Source organism: Corvus brachyrhynchos, unplaced genomic scaffold (assembly GCF_000691975.1).
Source record: "Corvus brachyrhynchos isolate BGI_N302 unplaced genomic scaffold, ASM69197v1 scaffold60, whole genome shotgun sequence".
Classification (NCBI taxonomy): Eukaryota; Metazoa; Chordata; class Aves; order Passeriformes; family Corvidae; genus Corvus; species Corvus brachyrhynchos.
Window position 1 is genome coordinate 1,926,728 of NW_008236767.1, and position 16,167 is coordinate 1,942,894.

The 16,167-nt window shown below is 40.4% G+C and overlaps 1 protein-coding gene across 17 annotated transcripts in view; it reads left to right on the forward strand.

The window, feature by feature from the left end:
• Positions 1-15,081, forward strand: part of DTNA (dystrobrevin alpha) — a 193,059-nt gene extending 177,978 nt beyond the window's left edge. For 14 of the 17 annotated variants that reach the window (XM_017727416.1, XM_017727423.1, XM_017727422.1 and 11 more), the window contains 4 exons: positions 672-761; positions 1,282-1,450; positions 2,184-2,316; positions 11,537-15,081. In XM_017727416.1, coding sequence (XP_017582905.1) covers positions 672-761; positions 1,282-1,450; positions 2,184-2,316; positions 11,537-11,692 — 548 coding nt within the window. In that variant the 3' untranslated portion in view covers positions 11,693-15,081. Of the gene's footprint in view, positions 1-671; positions 762-1,281; positions 1,451-2,183; positions 2,317-5,580; positions 5,626-11,536 lie in introns of all 17 variants that reach the window. The other 3 variants (XM_017727426.1, XM_017727429.1, XM_017727430.1) reach the window with 1 other exon arrangement.
• The last annotated feature ends 1,086 nt before the right edge of the window (positions 15,082-16,167 follow it).

Genomic DNA, 16,167 nt, shown 5'->3' on the forward strand with positions numbered 1-16,167 from the left:
CAGGGAAACACTTCTAGATGCGTTATTAGAAAGAGTTTAAAAGCAGCCTGGGGCTGTTTAGAGAGGCAGTAGTGCTTCCTTTATTAAAAAAAACAAGGGGGGTTGGGGGGAGAGAGAGAGACAGTAAATTATAGAATATACAAGAAAGTCCTTGAGCTACAGGAGAGGCTGAGAGGGAGCAGAGAAGAGAAATCTGTATAGTCTTGATGAGGGATGAGGTCAAGTGTGTTTCTTCAACATTTGCCGTAATTATCTGGCAAATACCTGGCAATAATGGTGTCATTAAACAGAGCTGTGGGAACTTAGAGAAAACACTTCATTTCTTCTCTCCTCCCCCACAGGCACTGTAAATGAGTTCACGCTGGATTTAATCTTCCAGGCCCAGTCTGCTGGTGTCACCACACAAATGCAAGCTTGATGGCAATGAATAATCTCCACATATCTGGCATTGTGATTAAATGAAGCATGAGGGGAGGCTTCTGCTTTTGCATACAGCATAAGTAAATGAGGCCATTCTGCAGAGAACTCTTCTGCACGTGTCCCTCGTAAGGACTTTGATACCCTGAATTATCACAGTGACAGCTTTCAGCCGGGGCGAAACTGCTTTCAGCAGTAAAACATATGTCATGTGGATAATAGTAACACTGTGCTTTGTCCATCTCTTGCTTCAGGTGCAAGACGAAACTTAAGAAATGATTTGCTGGTGGCAGCAGATTCAATCACCAACACCATGTCTTCTTTGGTAAAAGAACTAAATTCTGGTGAGTGAGGCTAACGAGGGGGAATAGTCACCACAGTGACATTTCACATTTATATGAAAGAAGTGGGATGTGGGAAAATACATATCTTCAAAGCTTTTTATGCTTTTATTAAAAAAATCCCTAAATAACAACTTCTGGAACTCAGCAGGTCTCAAAGCCGTGGATGTAGAGGTGCAGCTGCATACAGTGAAAACTTTGTCTGTGATTGCACATGGAGTGGGATTTCACTCTTTAGAAATTAGATTTAGCATAGATCATACAGGACCTGTTGTAAAATGCAACCTGTAGTATTACCATTAAAATATCCTACCTAATAATTGAACTAAGCAAAAGCTTCAGTAGCACCTTCAAAAGGTGCTTTCAGTAAGAAAACTCTACGCTTTGCCAATATAAGTAGAATAATATGCTTTTATTCACTGTGAGGAGGTGGCATTCTCGGTTGGAAAAGCAGAGAAATGCTTAAAGAAATAGGCAAGCATATTTACTTTGTGAAAGTTAAATGGGACTTCTTGTTTCACAGAAGTGGGCAGCGAGACAGAGAGCAATGTGGATTCTGAGTTTGGACGGACTCACTTTGATGACCTGGTTCCATCCCCGACGTCTGAGAAGGCTTTCCTGGCGCAGATCCATGCCCGGAAGCCAGGATACATCCACAGCGCTGCTGCCACCGGCTCCATCCGCAGTGACATGTGGGTACCTGCTCAATGCCCCTTCCTGACCTCGTTCTTCTTCCTTTGAAAACAATGTGCAGCACACAGTATTTCCTCTCCCTCTCAATTTTTTGGTTAAAAAAAGCATAAATCCAAGTGAGGACTGTTTCATGGTTACACAGTAGTGGGCTCTGTAAACAATAAAGGCCAGAACTTAGGACTCCCTCAGGAGTGAGCTGTCTCACATCCAGCCTGGTACACTCAGGCAGCATGGAGGCCATGGGACAGCTGTTTTCCCTAATAAGCCCTGCAGTCCTATTCCCTGTTTATCCAGACTGAGGGACCTGTTGGGGCTTACTGGAAAAGGAGAAATGTGTAAATGGAAAACACAGAATGCTTTTTGTTGACCTGCTTAATTGATGAACAAACAGATTGATTTTTACAACCTGATCATTCCTTTCAGAGACAATAGGCATCTTTCTAGTTATTTTTAGTTCAGCCTCTTTGTATGAAGTTATTGAGAACTTTGTTGCTCATTTCCTTAGGGTATTGCCTTCAGCAGAATATGCCCTTTGGTGTACTTCATCAGTGCCAGATCACTGGAGAGGGGAAATATCAGAAGTGTTCTCCACTGCCACGAAAATACTAACCAGTGGAGCGTGTGGTTAGACTAAAATTATCCCACAGTCCTCATAGATTACAATAGAGGGAAGTTTTATTGACTCTGAATGTCATTCATCTCAGGAGGCTATTTATTAATAATTGTCTTTAGGGTTACAGAAGATGGAGACCCTTATGTCAGAGCAGATGATGAAAATTACGAGAACGACTCTGTCCGCCAGCTGGAGAACGAACTGAAAATGGAGGAGTACCTGAAGCAGAAGCTGCAGGATGAGGCATACCAGGTAGGACAAGGACACCAGCTGCCCATGCTTTTCCATAAGTCAGAAAGGATGATGTGCCTCAGGTGCCCAGTGCCATCTAACCAGCCCTGGGCTCTGGGATGTGATCTCAGTTACCAGAGCAACCACATTCCAGAAGCTGCTGCCACCCTTCCACAGACACACATGCATCCAGCCTTTGTGCATATCCAAGACCACACTGCCTGAGGGTACCAGGGACCCAGGTGGGACAGACCTGCCTCTGAGCTTGTTCTCTGCCCATGCCTACCAAGTCACTTAGATCTCATTCCCCACTACCACAGGTGCTGGTTGGTGGTGTCAAGATGTCCTGCTATTTTCAGATCTTTTTTTTTCTCCAGTAGCAAAAAACATTCACAAGGGTTTCTCCAGTGTGAACTGAAGCTCAAGTGCAGTCTGTGTGCTACTGTCATTGTCAGAATCTGGAGGTACAGAAAAGGTTCTGAAACGAATTGTATCCCAGAGGACCAAGTATTCAACAAGCATCTGGTGCAGAGAAGCCTGGGGATATGCCATTAAACACTTCCCTGAGGAAGCTCTCAAAGGGCATTTGTTTAAGAGTCTGAGTAAAGCAAATATGCCAGGAGGAGCTGGAATTCTGTAGATGTCCCTATCTGCATCATGGTCTCCACTTCTACCTGGTGTTGCAGATTATTGCCATGTTTTCAGTTATTCTAACTTGGAATATCTGAATTTAAAATACATTACTTCTTATAAAGTTGGAAATAGTGTCAATAGGAAGGAAAACCTAGTTCAGTTATTTGGGAGCGGAGCTGAAGCAAACAAAAATAACTTTGTTCCCACATGGTGATTGGCTCAAATATGGACCTCACCCCTAAAGAACATATTAAAAAAATGGGGTAAAAAAACCAAATTAGACATGTTCTGAGAGATCAGATGTCTGCAAATAAGGTTCAAAATCACTTTATGGGCAGGGATTCTTTAAACTGCTGATTTCTGGGAGCTAATAAAATCTAGCCATTTTTTCTGGTAGTTTTCCTCTAGTGTTCAGTGCTGGTCACTTTGGATACAATCTGTGTCTGACAGGCTTGTGTTGTAATGAAGATTGGCTGCTCTTTTGGTCTTCTTTTCTGTAAAGCTGCTAGGATATGTTAGTCTTGTAAAAGTTCATTGAGTCTTATCAAAATTTGAGGTAACTTTAAGGTTGATGTGAGCATCTTCTTGTTGTTGTTATTATTGTTGTTGTTGTTTATGTAGACCTGCTACATGCCCGTGGTAGCTTGGCAAAAACCATTTCATTGCAGAGGTCTTTAAGGACATAACAAAAGGAGCAGGATTGTTACAGATCATCTACTAAGGCAACAGCAGGTGACCAGGTGACATAGGGGGTGTTGTCAGAATTTTTTACCCAAGATAGGAAATGTCAAAAGTCACAGCCTTTGAACTCCTGAACAGGATGAACAACAACTGCTGATGTAATGAAAAGTGGTTGTCAGTTTAGAGAAGGAGTGCCTAAATAGTCACAGCTGTCAGGCATCAAATAATAAATGTTATTCTTGCTGGTAAAAAATCTATTTTCTTCAGAAGGAACAACAGACCAGTTTGACTGTATTTTGGTTACAGTATGGAAGTGGCAATGGTGTTACTCGAGTTTGACAAGTTACAACGGGATTTCGTACATGCATAAAATACAGTTTGTATGTCCACTGCAAATATGGGCAGGAGAAGTTATACATGTCACTTGATGGCACTGGGTGCTAGTCTTGCTTCAGTCAAAATAGTTTTTCTGCTGTTTTCCACCAACATTCCCAGAAGAAGCAGAGGAAATCTTCTCCCTTATTAACATCAGAATAAAACTCCTGAATTTAGCTGAGCCAAGACTACAAAGTGAAGTTTATTCCCCGTTGCTTCACATTATTTGTTTCCACCAGGGGAACAAAGACAAAAAAACCAACACACACACACACACATCCCCTCCGGCCAAAAAAAAAAAAAAAACAAGCTTTTTTTAAGTCAAAAATATATTCACTGAGGGAACAGAAAGTCCTCATTCTAGACAAGTTCTGCTTAACAGCATTTTTCCAAAACAAGTTTCATGATGTACTTTACTGTCCGTGAGATTGTCAGCTCCTATCAGGCAGTGATTTGACAGTAGTGACTTGTAAGTAGAATCTAATTTTAGTTGATACCACAGCCCCAAAGCATGTAATGGCAATGCATGAGAAGTTCTTCCCAGTATGGTTGATGCCATTTAAATTAGGGAATAGGGTTAAAGGAAGCAAGAAAAAGTGCTAAGTTAATAGGGACTGCTAAGATGATTAGGAGTTGGTTGGATAGTATCATATATTGATCCCAAGACATGCTTTGGCATTGGTTGTTCTCTGCAATTTGCTGTTTATTTGTGGTATTTTGCTCTTCTATTCCTTTTTCTACTAATATCACTGAGTATTCTAAAAAAGCCACAACTTTCTACTTGGGAAAACAAAGGAAAATTGGGAAATTTCTGTTCAGGGTATCCTGTTGAACTGAGGCCAGGTCAACTACTCTCATTTGCATCAAACCATTGAAATTTATTACAAGCTGTTTAACTGTTTGTACTCACATGTACACTGCATTCATCTGGATTGCCAAAAAAAGTCAGAAGCTGTAGCTATCCTAATGCAGTTGTCAGCTGAAAAAACCTGCAAGAAGGAACTCCTACTAAGATGGCAGAATGGTCACCTCAGTAACAATCTGGTAACCATTTTTATGTTATTAAATGTCTCACTTCGTGTAAAATCAGCACATTTAGAAAAACACGTAGATGTAGTGTAGCATGGAAGATGGTTGGCCCAAACCCACTCTTGTTATTTTGTGTCACCTTGTCTCCAAGAAAGATTTTTATGCTGAACTCTAAATTAGTGTTAAAGTATGAGCAAAAAACCCAAGATACGTAGGGAAATCAGGGACATGAAACCTTAGAGGAGGCTTCTTTCTCTCTCTTTTTTTTTTTTTAAGCATGTTGTAAATAACAAGTATCTGTATCAGAAAAAAAACCAAACACATTTGATGCACAGGTGTAAATGCTAACAGTGTGTATCCTCCCACATCTGTTTCCACTTTTGGTCTTGGTACAGTCTTTTGCTGATATATTGTGTAAGACAGTTTTCACTGGGGTTATTTTCTGGGTCTCTAATTGCTCCCTTTATTTCTAGGCTTGTGCATGGCTTTTTTCAGAATAATACACTGCCTGGCTGCTCACAGGCTTAATTTGTCATCTTCCTGTTTTCTGTCCTTTGTTACCTACAGGTCAGTTTGCAAAGTTGAGTGCAATATTCTTCTCTCTCCTCTCAAGTAAGTATTAATAGAATTTAGAGGAAAGTTTGGAATTAATCCTCATAGTATACATTTCAGTTGCAATGCATCTTGTGGCGCCTGAACAATGACAATGCTGTTTCTTTATCCTTTTAACCTGTGTTGGGATGCCTTGGAATCTCTCTGAATCAGTTCTAATTTATGGATCTGTGGTCCTAGTCCCATGGTTTCATGTTAAGCCATCACCCTTTTTTTTATTTTTCCTTTGTTGACCATCAGAGTGAGAATGTGGGCTTTTTATCCATGGGGATGATGACAAATACATTAGCCAGTACAGAGAAACCTTATCCAGGAGATAAGGAACCAGATTACATTTCAGGAGACCTGAGTTTAATTCCTTTCAATGCTTCAGTCTTCCTAGGATAACTGAAATAAATAATTTCTGATGAGATCAGAACATCTACTTCAGTGTGTGAAACAAGAGTTATGTTAAAGAAAGCAATCAACCAGCTGCTGAAAAAAGGTCTCCTCAAATGTGTTGCGGAGGTTTAAAATGCCCCAATCCAAGTGGGAGGCACTCAGGTACTGGATAGAGTCTGGCAGCTCAGAAATATGGCAAGATCTATAAACTCCCTGCTGTCTCATATTCAGGTCATGTTCCTTACCCATGCCAACCTCACAGTTGCAGCACTGAGATTATTGCCAAGTTCAGCAATTGTGTTTCTCCTCAGGAAGACAGACATCATCTATTTTTATGAAGTAGCCTGTTACTCTGAACATTTGCCCAGGAAATGGGAGACCACACATTTCTTCTTGCCTCAGCTGAAGCCGTGGATTCTGCATTTCTGACTTTCTAGGAGAGTGCAGTGCCCTGCTGTGAAGATGGCACTGAGACAGTGCTGTCCAAACTGCTGAGACAATGAACCATGGGATGACGGGGACAGAAAGGGAGGAGAAATCAGAATAGGGATCTGATTCTGGTCTGCAAACTGAGCCTCTTGCTCAATGCCAGAACTAAAAGCAAGCAGAGGTCAACAATCAAATGGACACTAGAGCTTGGGAGCAGGGTCATGTTCAGATAAGAAAAACCAGTGAACCAACCTGTGCCAACTCTAACAGGAACTCATATTGTTAGATTTTGTGTCATGTTTTATGGTAGACCTCCTTATTTATGCGGCAGTTTTGATGGTAAAACTTGACCCTGATTCAAGGGGTTTGCATCTTCTGATGACAGTGAAATTTGACTGTTAAAATGTGTATCTTGTGAAAGCAGCTGCTAGTGGGTATTTCCAAAGCATCTGTCTTAGCGTCTTGCAGCTGAAGCAGAATAATGTGAAAAGCAAATAAACTGCAATACCCAGAGTACTATAAACACCAAATAACTGCTCATAAAAATTCTCCTTACATTGCCCCTCAGGTTGCATTCATTTTCTCAGTAGCCCTGTTAAAAACATGATCCATGTAGAGTTTCCTAAACATTGATGGCCAGAAAAATAAGTTTTCTTACTCTGTTTTGGTGCAGTTGTCAGTTTTAGATCAGGTGAAAAGTAAAATGGATCTTTCAACAACAATGTGTGTGTATAACTATGTATATAGTAGAAATTTTATATATAACTGAATATAATTACAATTTGCAATAATAAGTCAAAAAAATCTTTTTAATTAGAATTACAAAACTCAGGCACTTCCATTTAAAGTTTCCTCTTTTGTTGGGAAGCAGTGTTAACATAGTGATGTGGAGAAACATACTGCCCTAAAGCCTGCCTTTCTTGAAAATATGTATCCTGTCTCAAATAGCAGAGATCTGAGACTGAGCTACTATTTCCTCTCCTGGATGATTTTTGAAACATTTTGAAACCTCGTCAAAAAGAGAGATTTTTATAGTGAGATTTTTTTGGCTCCCAAGGGAGCCCTTTGGCCCGTACCAAAGACTGTAACGTTCCCAGGAGCTATAAAAGCCCTGCCCTACAGAAGTTAGCATCCAAAACTGGTAGACTTGGCACTTCACCTATATCCACAAGAACAAAACGTATTATGGTGCATTATGATAAATACATCTTCATGTGGTAAGTGAAACTTCTCAAGATTCACTCTGTTGTGAATATGGAAGTCTGTCATATCTTGTCTATTTTATTTGGTGCTTACATTTCACAGCACTGGAAAAATAACTTCCAAATAGTTTATACCAGACATGGTATCGAAAGTGCTTTTGCAGTTTTCATTGGGTTCTTGCTTGAAGCTTAGAGGCTGCATGAAGAGTTTTATTTTTAAGCCCTTATCCAGTCAATAGTGGTACAAATACAGTCACTATGGTCCTAGATGGCCATAGGAAGTAGAAAGCCAACAGACTTTCCTATCTCACACCAGTATTACATCTGTGCTTATTAAAACAAAAAACAAAAAACAAAAAAAAAAACAACACACACACAACAAGAAAAAAATTATGGAGGAAATGAGATCAGTTTATTGTAGCTCCTTATGAGTGATACTGCAGCTGATGGCCAGCCACAGAGTTTTGTTCATTGCCTAATTCATCTGGAGTTGATGTTATTTGATTGATGCTTTTTGCAAGCTATTTTCATTTGCATCTTTAAAAGCACTATGTACAATTTTCCAGAATTGATTTTAAATAGCATCTAGTATAACAAATTCCCAAGAGAGCAAGTCCAGTGATATATAAAACATAATTTAATCCTGTTTTCAATTTACTTTTTATGTTAAATGTACTTGTTTTATTTTTAGTAAAGAAACAGAGTGAATTTGAGCTTGTTTTCAGCAGGCACTAGGCAGATCTTGACATTAGGTGAAACTGCAACTTTGATGTTGCTTTACCTTTATCCCCTTGATAGCATTTGATTTTTTGCCAAGAATGGCCAACAGGAGCAGAAAGCCTGCATTTCAGAAACTGGCTGAAAAGTTGTCATTTTCATTTAGTTGCTGTTGACTCATGCAGTGAACGTGTCCCCACGAGACCTACAATCTCCTAGATTTTCTAAAGCTATGCTTTCTTAGTGCTGGCACACATTTGAATTGGTCATGCCTAATTCATTTATATGCATTATTATAACAGGAGAGAAGGTGTGAAAAGCTAACAGAAATCAATCCTAAAGCATCCTCTGAAAGGGAGTACAGGGAGGAGGCTTTATTACAGGTTTTGTTCTCAGATTTTAACTGCGATTTTCCCTATCTTGACAAAAACATAATAATTTCAGTTAACGATTCAGTTCCATTCCCACTCCAAACCCTCTCACTCTCTCGAAACCATATAACATGAACTGTTGTGGTGTCTGAGGCTTTGGGTGTCTGTGGGTGACATTTTCCATTGCAAAAGTGACTGAATGGTTTGTATTGAAACAGGTGGGATATTTTTCAAGCACAAAACCCCCAAATCCTTTCAAATTTTTGATACGAATGTATTCTTTAAAAATACTATCTATTCAACTTGACTGTTTTTCCAGGACAGAATTCCTGTTCAGTAGCACTTTCATATTTTTCTCATCTCTTGCCATTTTTCTCAAACCTCTGCTTTCACGTTTACCAGCAGAGATTGGGAATATCATCAAATGTTGGGTGATAAAAACCATGGGCCAAGGGTGATGGTGTGGTCAGTCTAGTCCAGTCTTTTTTGTTTTTTTCTTGAACAAATACATAAAAGCCAGCATTATCTGGACCATTCCATTTGAAAATAACAGGAGCATAGCAGCACAGTAATTTTCAAAAATGTCTGCTACATTCACTCAGCTATGTTTTGGTTTTCTTTTCTTTTTGGTTTATTTTTCTCCCTAAGTCCTCCTCTTCTTAGCATGTAGGCGTAAAAAACTGTGACCAAGTTAACAGGGAAGAAGCAGCTTTAATTTGTGAATTCAATTCTAAAATTACACAAGTGATAGGAATGTTTTTTGAAAAATGACTGAATGACAAGTAACAGAGAAGAACCTGTGGATTAAGTAACAGAAGAGGTCAAGAAACAGTTTTATATCATGACAAATCATACAAGTCTTAACTTGGAATTAATTTTGGCTCTTCCAAAATGTTGCAATGAATTTAAAGCTCTGAGGTTCATTAGTACTCATTAATTCTAGTTGGATAATCTATCCCAGTGCTGGCTGTGGAACAGAGAGACGCCTGGAGAGAATTTAGAATAACCCTTCCCACACTCCACCAAGGAGAAGTAATTTATCCAAAAAATATGAAGCAAACCCAAATACTTAACATTACTGTCAATGCATCTTAATGCATCCCATGTTTCACAAGCCACTCTTATTTTACTCTTGTGGTTTATAATGGTACCATCACTAAATATGAGATGTTCCTATATTTTTGTGTATTAGGAAAAATTTTGTCACCAAAAGGGTTGTCAAGCATTGAAACAGGCAGCTGAGGGAAGTTGAGTCACCATCCCCAGAGATATTTGAAAGGCATGTGGATGTGGCACTTGGGAACATGGTTTAGTAGTGAGACTTCGCAGTGCTGGGTTAATGGCTGGACTCAATGATCTTTTCCAACTTAAGTGATTCTACGGTTTCCATAACACTGAAACTGATTCAGTAAAAGTCAGTCTGAAGCAGCTGAGAACTGACCTCTTCCATGCCTTTGATTTTCATTTTTTTGTCTGAATTGTGAAGAGAAAAACATTCCTTTGCTAAGATTTCCAAATTAGTTTGCAGACTTAAGTGGTACAGGGGCGTGCCCGGTTTTTAAAAGATATCATTTAAAATGTAACTCAGAAATTTTTTATGAAACTCTTATTAGACTTGCAGTGCAGGCTTCCTTTGCATTTATCAAGAAAATGTTAATGCTTGTCTTTTGTAACCATCTGACACAAGGAGACACTAAATTAAGATCATTGTACCATTTGGCGTGCTTAGGTGTTAAGGAGTGGGGTGGAAGTCTTTGTGCTTGAATAATTAATACAATCAAATGGTCTCAGAAAGGAGAAGCAGCAAACTAAACTACCTGGCCTTTCTTCATTCATCAGATTTAATTTAACTATTTTTGCCAGAGTAACTTGCATTTCATCTCCCATCTTTTAGACCAGCTTTATGCCTGAAATGAGTAGAAAAGAATTCATGTGGAGGGAGTGGTCTGTTAAGCTGTGATTATCATATCTCATGCAATGCAGATTGGTTTTCTCTCTGAAGTAGTTCAAGAATAAAAGGGATGAGTTCCTTAACTTACAAATATGTAAACAATGCCTTTACAATAAATGTGCCAAAAGCAGAAGTTTGCAGTATTACCTGACTGTAGATCCTGACATAGTTCTGAGAAGGAGCAGCAGTAACCTATCAAGCATTTTTCCATTACCAGCTAAAATGCCTCTCCTGTAGGAATTTGACATACTCACTGATGCTTCAGGACTCAGAGGAGCACCAGCAGAAACTGGTGCACCAGTGGACTAGGCTGTTCATGAGCTGTAGCACTCAGAATCACCCTTTCAAGTAACTACAGGTTTTCTTAGACACTAAAACATACACAGGGCAAGAAATTTACATGTGAGGGGAGGCTCATGATGGTGAGTGTTAACCAAATGCCTGAACACTGCACAAGGGGAATAAGCCATGGTTTCGCTTCCAACATTCTATTTATAGAGCAATTTGGAAAGGTGAAATGGAAAGGAGAATGGGAGCACTGCAAATCTGTGTCAATGCAGACTGAGTTACCCCAAGGTCCCACAGCAGAGCAGGCAACAGTCTTCTTGCCCAGGGCAAGGAAAGTTTCCGACTTCCCTCATGCCCTGTAAGTTTCTGTTTACAGCTCAAATACCTGTGGCTCACATAAGTAGGATGGCTTTTTTCCTTTTTGAATTCCTTGAGGGATAACCACAGGAATTGGCCAGCTCCTTTTTTCTCTCAATAAAGCAGCAGTCAGAGGCTTTACTTGCTCTGCCTGCATGGGTGCAGCATCTTAAACCAGCACTCTTTAAAAACCTTCTGTAAACGTTTCTCAACAGGGAAGCTGCAGTCAGACAGACAACGAAAGCTACGTAAGAACTGATGATGAGGAGAGCTGCTTTCGGACAGACGATGAAGAAAACTCAGCTGCGAACTTCACAGAAGAGTGGAACCAAGAGGTGCAGCGTCTCTTGACAAAAAAATCGCATAACTAAGTTCTGAGGACTGTAGCACAGTACTTTTGTTCTAAGAGTTGTAGTTTGTAGATGTGTGTTTTTTGACAACAAGACTTTTGTTCAAGGCTAACTTATATTAGCTACATCTTCTGTAACATGGCTCATTACCGGCGAAGCAAACAGACTGACGCGCGTGCTGCTGTCACACACGGCGGCGCTGTTAATAACTCACGAAAACCCTTTGCACATGATATTGAACCTGTTCAGTTTACAATGACAATACTGTTTATAGTTAGAAATTTGATTTCTGAATACTTTGAGATTTTAGTAGGTCGGTTTACTATAGACACTGTACATTTTTTTCCACGGGAGAAATAAAAAGTGACAAGTATGCATTTAACACTGAATGATTATACTCCTGAGTGTATATATCTAGTAGCCCAAAAAACTAAGTACCAGACTATATTTGCAATTTGTTTGCAAGTCTTTAAATTAAGGCTTATACAAAATGTACTAAAATAATAATAATTATATCATTAATAATAATAATAAACTTCTCTAATTTAGGGCTAACGTGTAACTTAGGAATGTTTCTTTCAAAATAATCTAACAAATCAGCCATAGAAGTTAGTGTAAATATTTTTTTTCCAAATAGATATCATATACAAAAGGTGACATTCAAATGATATAGAATCTAGTTTTTAAATCAGCACAGATCTTCTTAAAACTGTGAACTATGTTTTGAAATACTCGTTGCTAAAGCTGTTTATAAACCACAGGTGCCATAAGATCCCTGAACTGACTGATGTTATGTATAATCCTCCATGGTATTGTTTCATTGATGTTTTAGCTTTAGTAAGCATGTGTTCAACAAACCAGCTCTTTCCATCTCTCTGCCCCTCCTCTTCCCCCCCACCCCCTTCCATTATGTTATTTTTGAGGCCTTCAGCTTTAAATGTACAGGCTTAAAGTGCGCTTGCAACTGTTTCCTTTTGATTTCCGAATGTGTACTGCCTTAGCCAGCCACCAGATGTTCTGCATGCCCTCTTGGAAATGTGTGGTGAGACTCTTTCAGAGCTGGATGGAGAAATAGCGATCAGTGAAAAGCACAAGAAGAGCAGTGGATTGTTTCGAAAGGACAGGCATACAGTTACAGAATTGGAGTTTCGTCCGGTTTCGTATTTTTCCAGTATCAAGGCATTTCAGGAGAAAGGGAACTGACCTGGCCATTAGGCAGGGTTAGGCAGTGAGGCTGCTGGCTGAAAAGTGTTTGCTCTGCTGTGACTACAAACCTACAGATACTCCTGAGCAGGCATTGACACAAACTAGCATCAACGTGCTCCCCAGAGCACCCTGCTCCGAAACAAAGGTGACACCTCTATGGCACATGGCACTGCCGTGCAGAGGAACCAGAGCCAGGCCAGGGACAGCTGGAGCAGCAGCCGGGCAGGGACACCAGGAGGTGTTCCATGCTGGCCACCCGGCCCTCCTGAGCTGCGCAGTGTCTTAGCTCGGGGCCGCCTCTGTGCCAAGGTAACTTTACTGCCCTAACACAATATTGGGCTTCCAGTGCCTGGCTGACCTGAAGTGACACTGTCTAACAGCCCTGAAAACAGTGGTGTTTCATACAGATATTTCACACCAGCACAGTTTGCCTTCAGCAAGTGATGAGATACCCATCTAAAGCAGGTTAACATGGCTTGTCTGTCCTTGCTTTCATGGTGACGTGGATGTGTGCTGCCGTATTTACGTGAGATTGCTATGTCGCTCAACCCAGTAAGTCCACTTGTTTGCATGCATTCTCCAGGCTCGTGGCTGTTTCCCTGGGCACTATGTGTTGGGGAATGAGTATCTGTATGAAAGAGCTGCTGCCATTTTTCACTTCCGTATCATTTCATTGTGTATGCAGATCTCTTGTCTGTATATCCTTGTGTATCTGGGCTTGCTCTCAGACATCCAAATGCATACTAAGGGATCCTGATATCTTCATGTAAGCTTTTCATTTTTGCCGTCACTGGTCTTTGTTCCTGGGGTATGTGCCATCCTGGCAAGGCAGGCACCGTATCCTCCACTGTCCCCTCCTCCGACCTCCTCTCAGGAATGAGTTAGCCTCCACTAGTGCCTAGCACTCCGTGTTTTAAGCTACTCCAGTGAACCTGTAGACATTGCTGTCAGCTCAGGATTCCAGGCAAGCATTTCCTGAACAGGGAGAAAACAAGCTAGAACACAGCTATGTGCAATGGCTGATTAATTCAACCTATGTCATGTTTAACTGTACCAAAAGTAATAGATCCCTCTCATCACCTTAATGTCTGCGTGCTCATTATCACCATGCTTAGAATAGATGCAGTAGACTAAATCCATTGCAAGAGCTTCCGAACCAGGAGTAAGAACTGAAGTTGACTAATCAAGCACCTTTCTTTTAGACTGGTGTCAACAAGATGATCCCTTAGAGTTGGAGTTCTGGGTCCCTTATGCCCTGGAGCTCTGAGATGAAGCACCTCTTACTTAGCTCTCCAAATGTCTATTTTAAGCATTTTTCCAACTCTTAAGCTGGCTGCATTTTCATCCAGCTGGTCTTTGTCTGTTTGTTGAATATTATTTTGGTTGTGGTTTGCGGTCATTAAAACAGAGTTACAGAAGAGGTCCTTGGTATGGCCCTTTTCTGAACTACCAATGGCCCACCACGGCAGTCAAAACTCCAGGTGGTTTTACTGTCACTGGAGGAAAACCAGTGGTTTGGAATCAGGAGACAGGGATGTGAAGATGTGTAGGGTCCTTGAATGTCCAAAGCGAAGGTGGAGAATGGGTTGTCTGTAAGTAGTAATGTTAACTAAACTGCATAAAAAGGTGTGTGGCCTTTGTTGTGATATAATATGTATTTTCTTATATGCATGAGCCAAATTGTTGCATCATAATTTATCATAAGTGTGTCCACCTTTACTTTCAGTCGTCATCTTCTCCCATCCTTATTGGTTCTTGGCAATTACTGTAGATAGACCTTGTAAATATTGCAACCTTGGGTTGCTGTAATCACACTGGTTCAATTCAGCAGACGGAGCTGTGAACAACAAGCACTCCACTGTGTCCTGAAGAATAAAGGGCATTTTTACCTTTGAACCAAAAAGAAAAAAAAAAGTATGAAGTTACATCTTGAGGCTACTAACTGTAACGCATTTTTAAAACTACTGTACTTGACACCACTTGAGACAGATACAGAGACACTAAAGATGTCACAATATTCATTGGTATTGTAACAGAACTGCTATTGTATGGGGTTTTTGTATTGCTGTTAAGTATTGTTTTGTGTGTGTGTGTGTTGGAACCTACTGGGGACATGTTATATTTTGAAGTGATTAAACTATTTAATTGTGTGTCTATATTTTGGAATGGAATTATTTCTTCATTAAAAAGATTTTTAAAAGGAATTTATGGAGCATCATGTTTGTGGCTTATTTTGGTTTTGGATGATCTGTTCCTTGGAGCCCAAGCACCATTTTTATTGAGTAGGGAAGGAAAGTGTGTCCCTATGGTGCCTCAAGTAGTCTTTTCATGGAAGAACTCCTTCCACCACCTTCCACAGCACTTTGAACATGGTACTGGGCAGCACCTGTGTACTAGTTTGAAAGCAAACCAGTGAGAGACTCGAAATCAGAACTACAATTAAATAGGAAAATTGAAATAAATGCAATAGTACAGAAACACTGACAGATCAGGATACAACCTGACACCCCGTTGGTCAGGGTGGTGGTAGCAGTCTGATTAAATGGTGGCTGCAATCCTGTTGAAGTGGTAGATGTGGTTCTGTTGAAGCAGTGATCCTGTAGAAGGGTGTAGTTTTCCTCAAAAGCCCCAGTGGTGGTTATGTAGCTCTTCTCCTCTGGGAATCCAGTAGCTAGGGATCCAGTCAGCTAAGGGCTGACTGTGGTGTTCCAAACCTCAGATTATATCCAGGTAGGAATGCTTGGTTCCTCCCCCTGGGCGGGGCATCTCACAATGGGATGATGTAATATGAGTCATGCAGTGAGGCTTGGTGGCCCATTAACAGAAGTCATCCGGGATGTGTCATGGAAGAGACAAAGAACACTGCCCCACCTGGTTTTAACAGATGGTGATAGAATACTTGTGGTTACATCTTACCTTGTAACCTAAGACAACCTGCTTTCAGTGGCCCAGGCAGTTTCTTCTTCCTTTCTTAATTTTCTGTATCTTTAGCAGTTTCACAACCTGAAAATGCAGTTCCCCATCTGTAAAACACCTGCCCCTGTATCCACTTAACAGCAATGAAAATGACCATAAGCAGAAGACATCAGGGCCTGACAAGGTGCCTGGTACAGACCTATAAGGGGGTACCTGGTCGTCAGGAACCTAAACTATCTGCAATAGTGTAATTTTTTCTTGCCCACTGTGTTTCTCTGGCCTTAGAAGGAACAAGACATTGAAACAGGCACATTTGAATGGCCTTACCATTTTACAGTCACATGTTCTTTTATTGCAGAAGGACACAAAGTCTT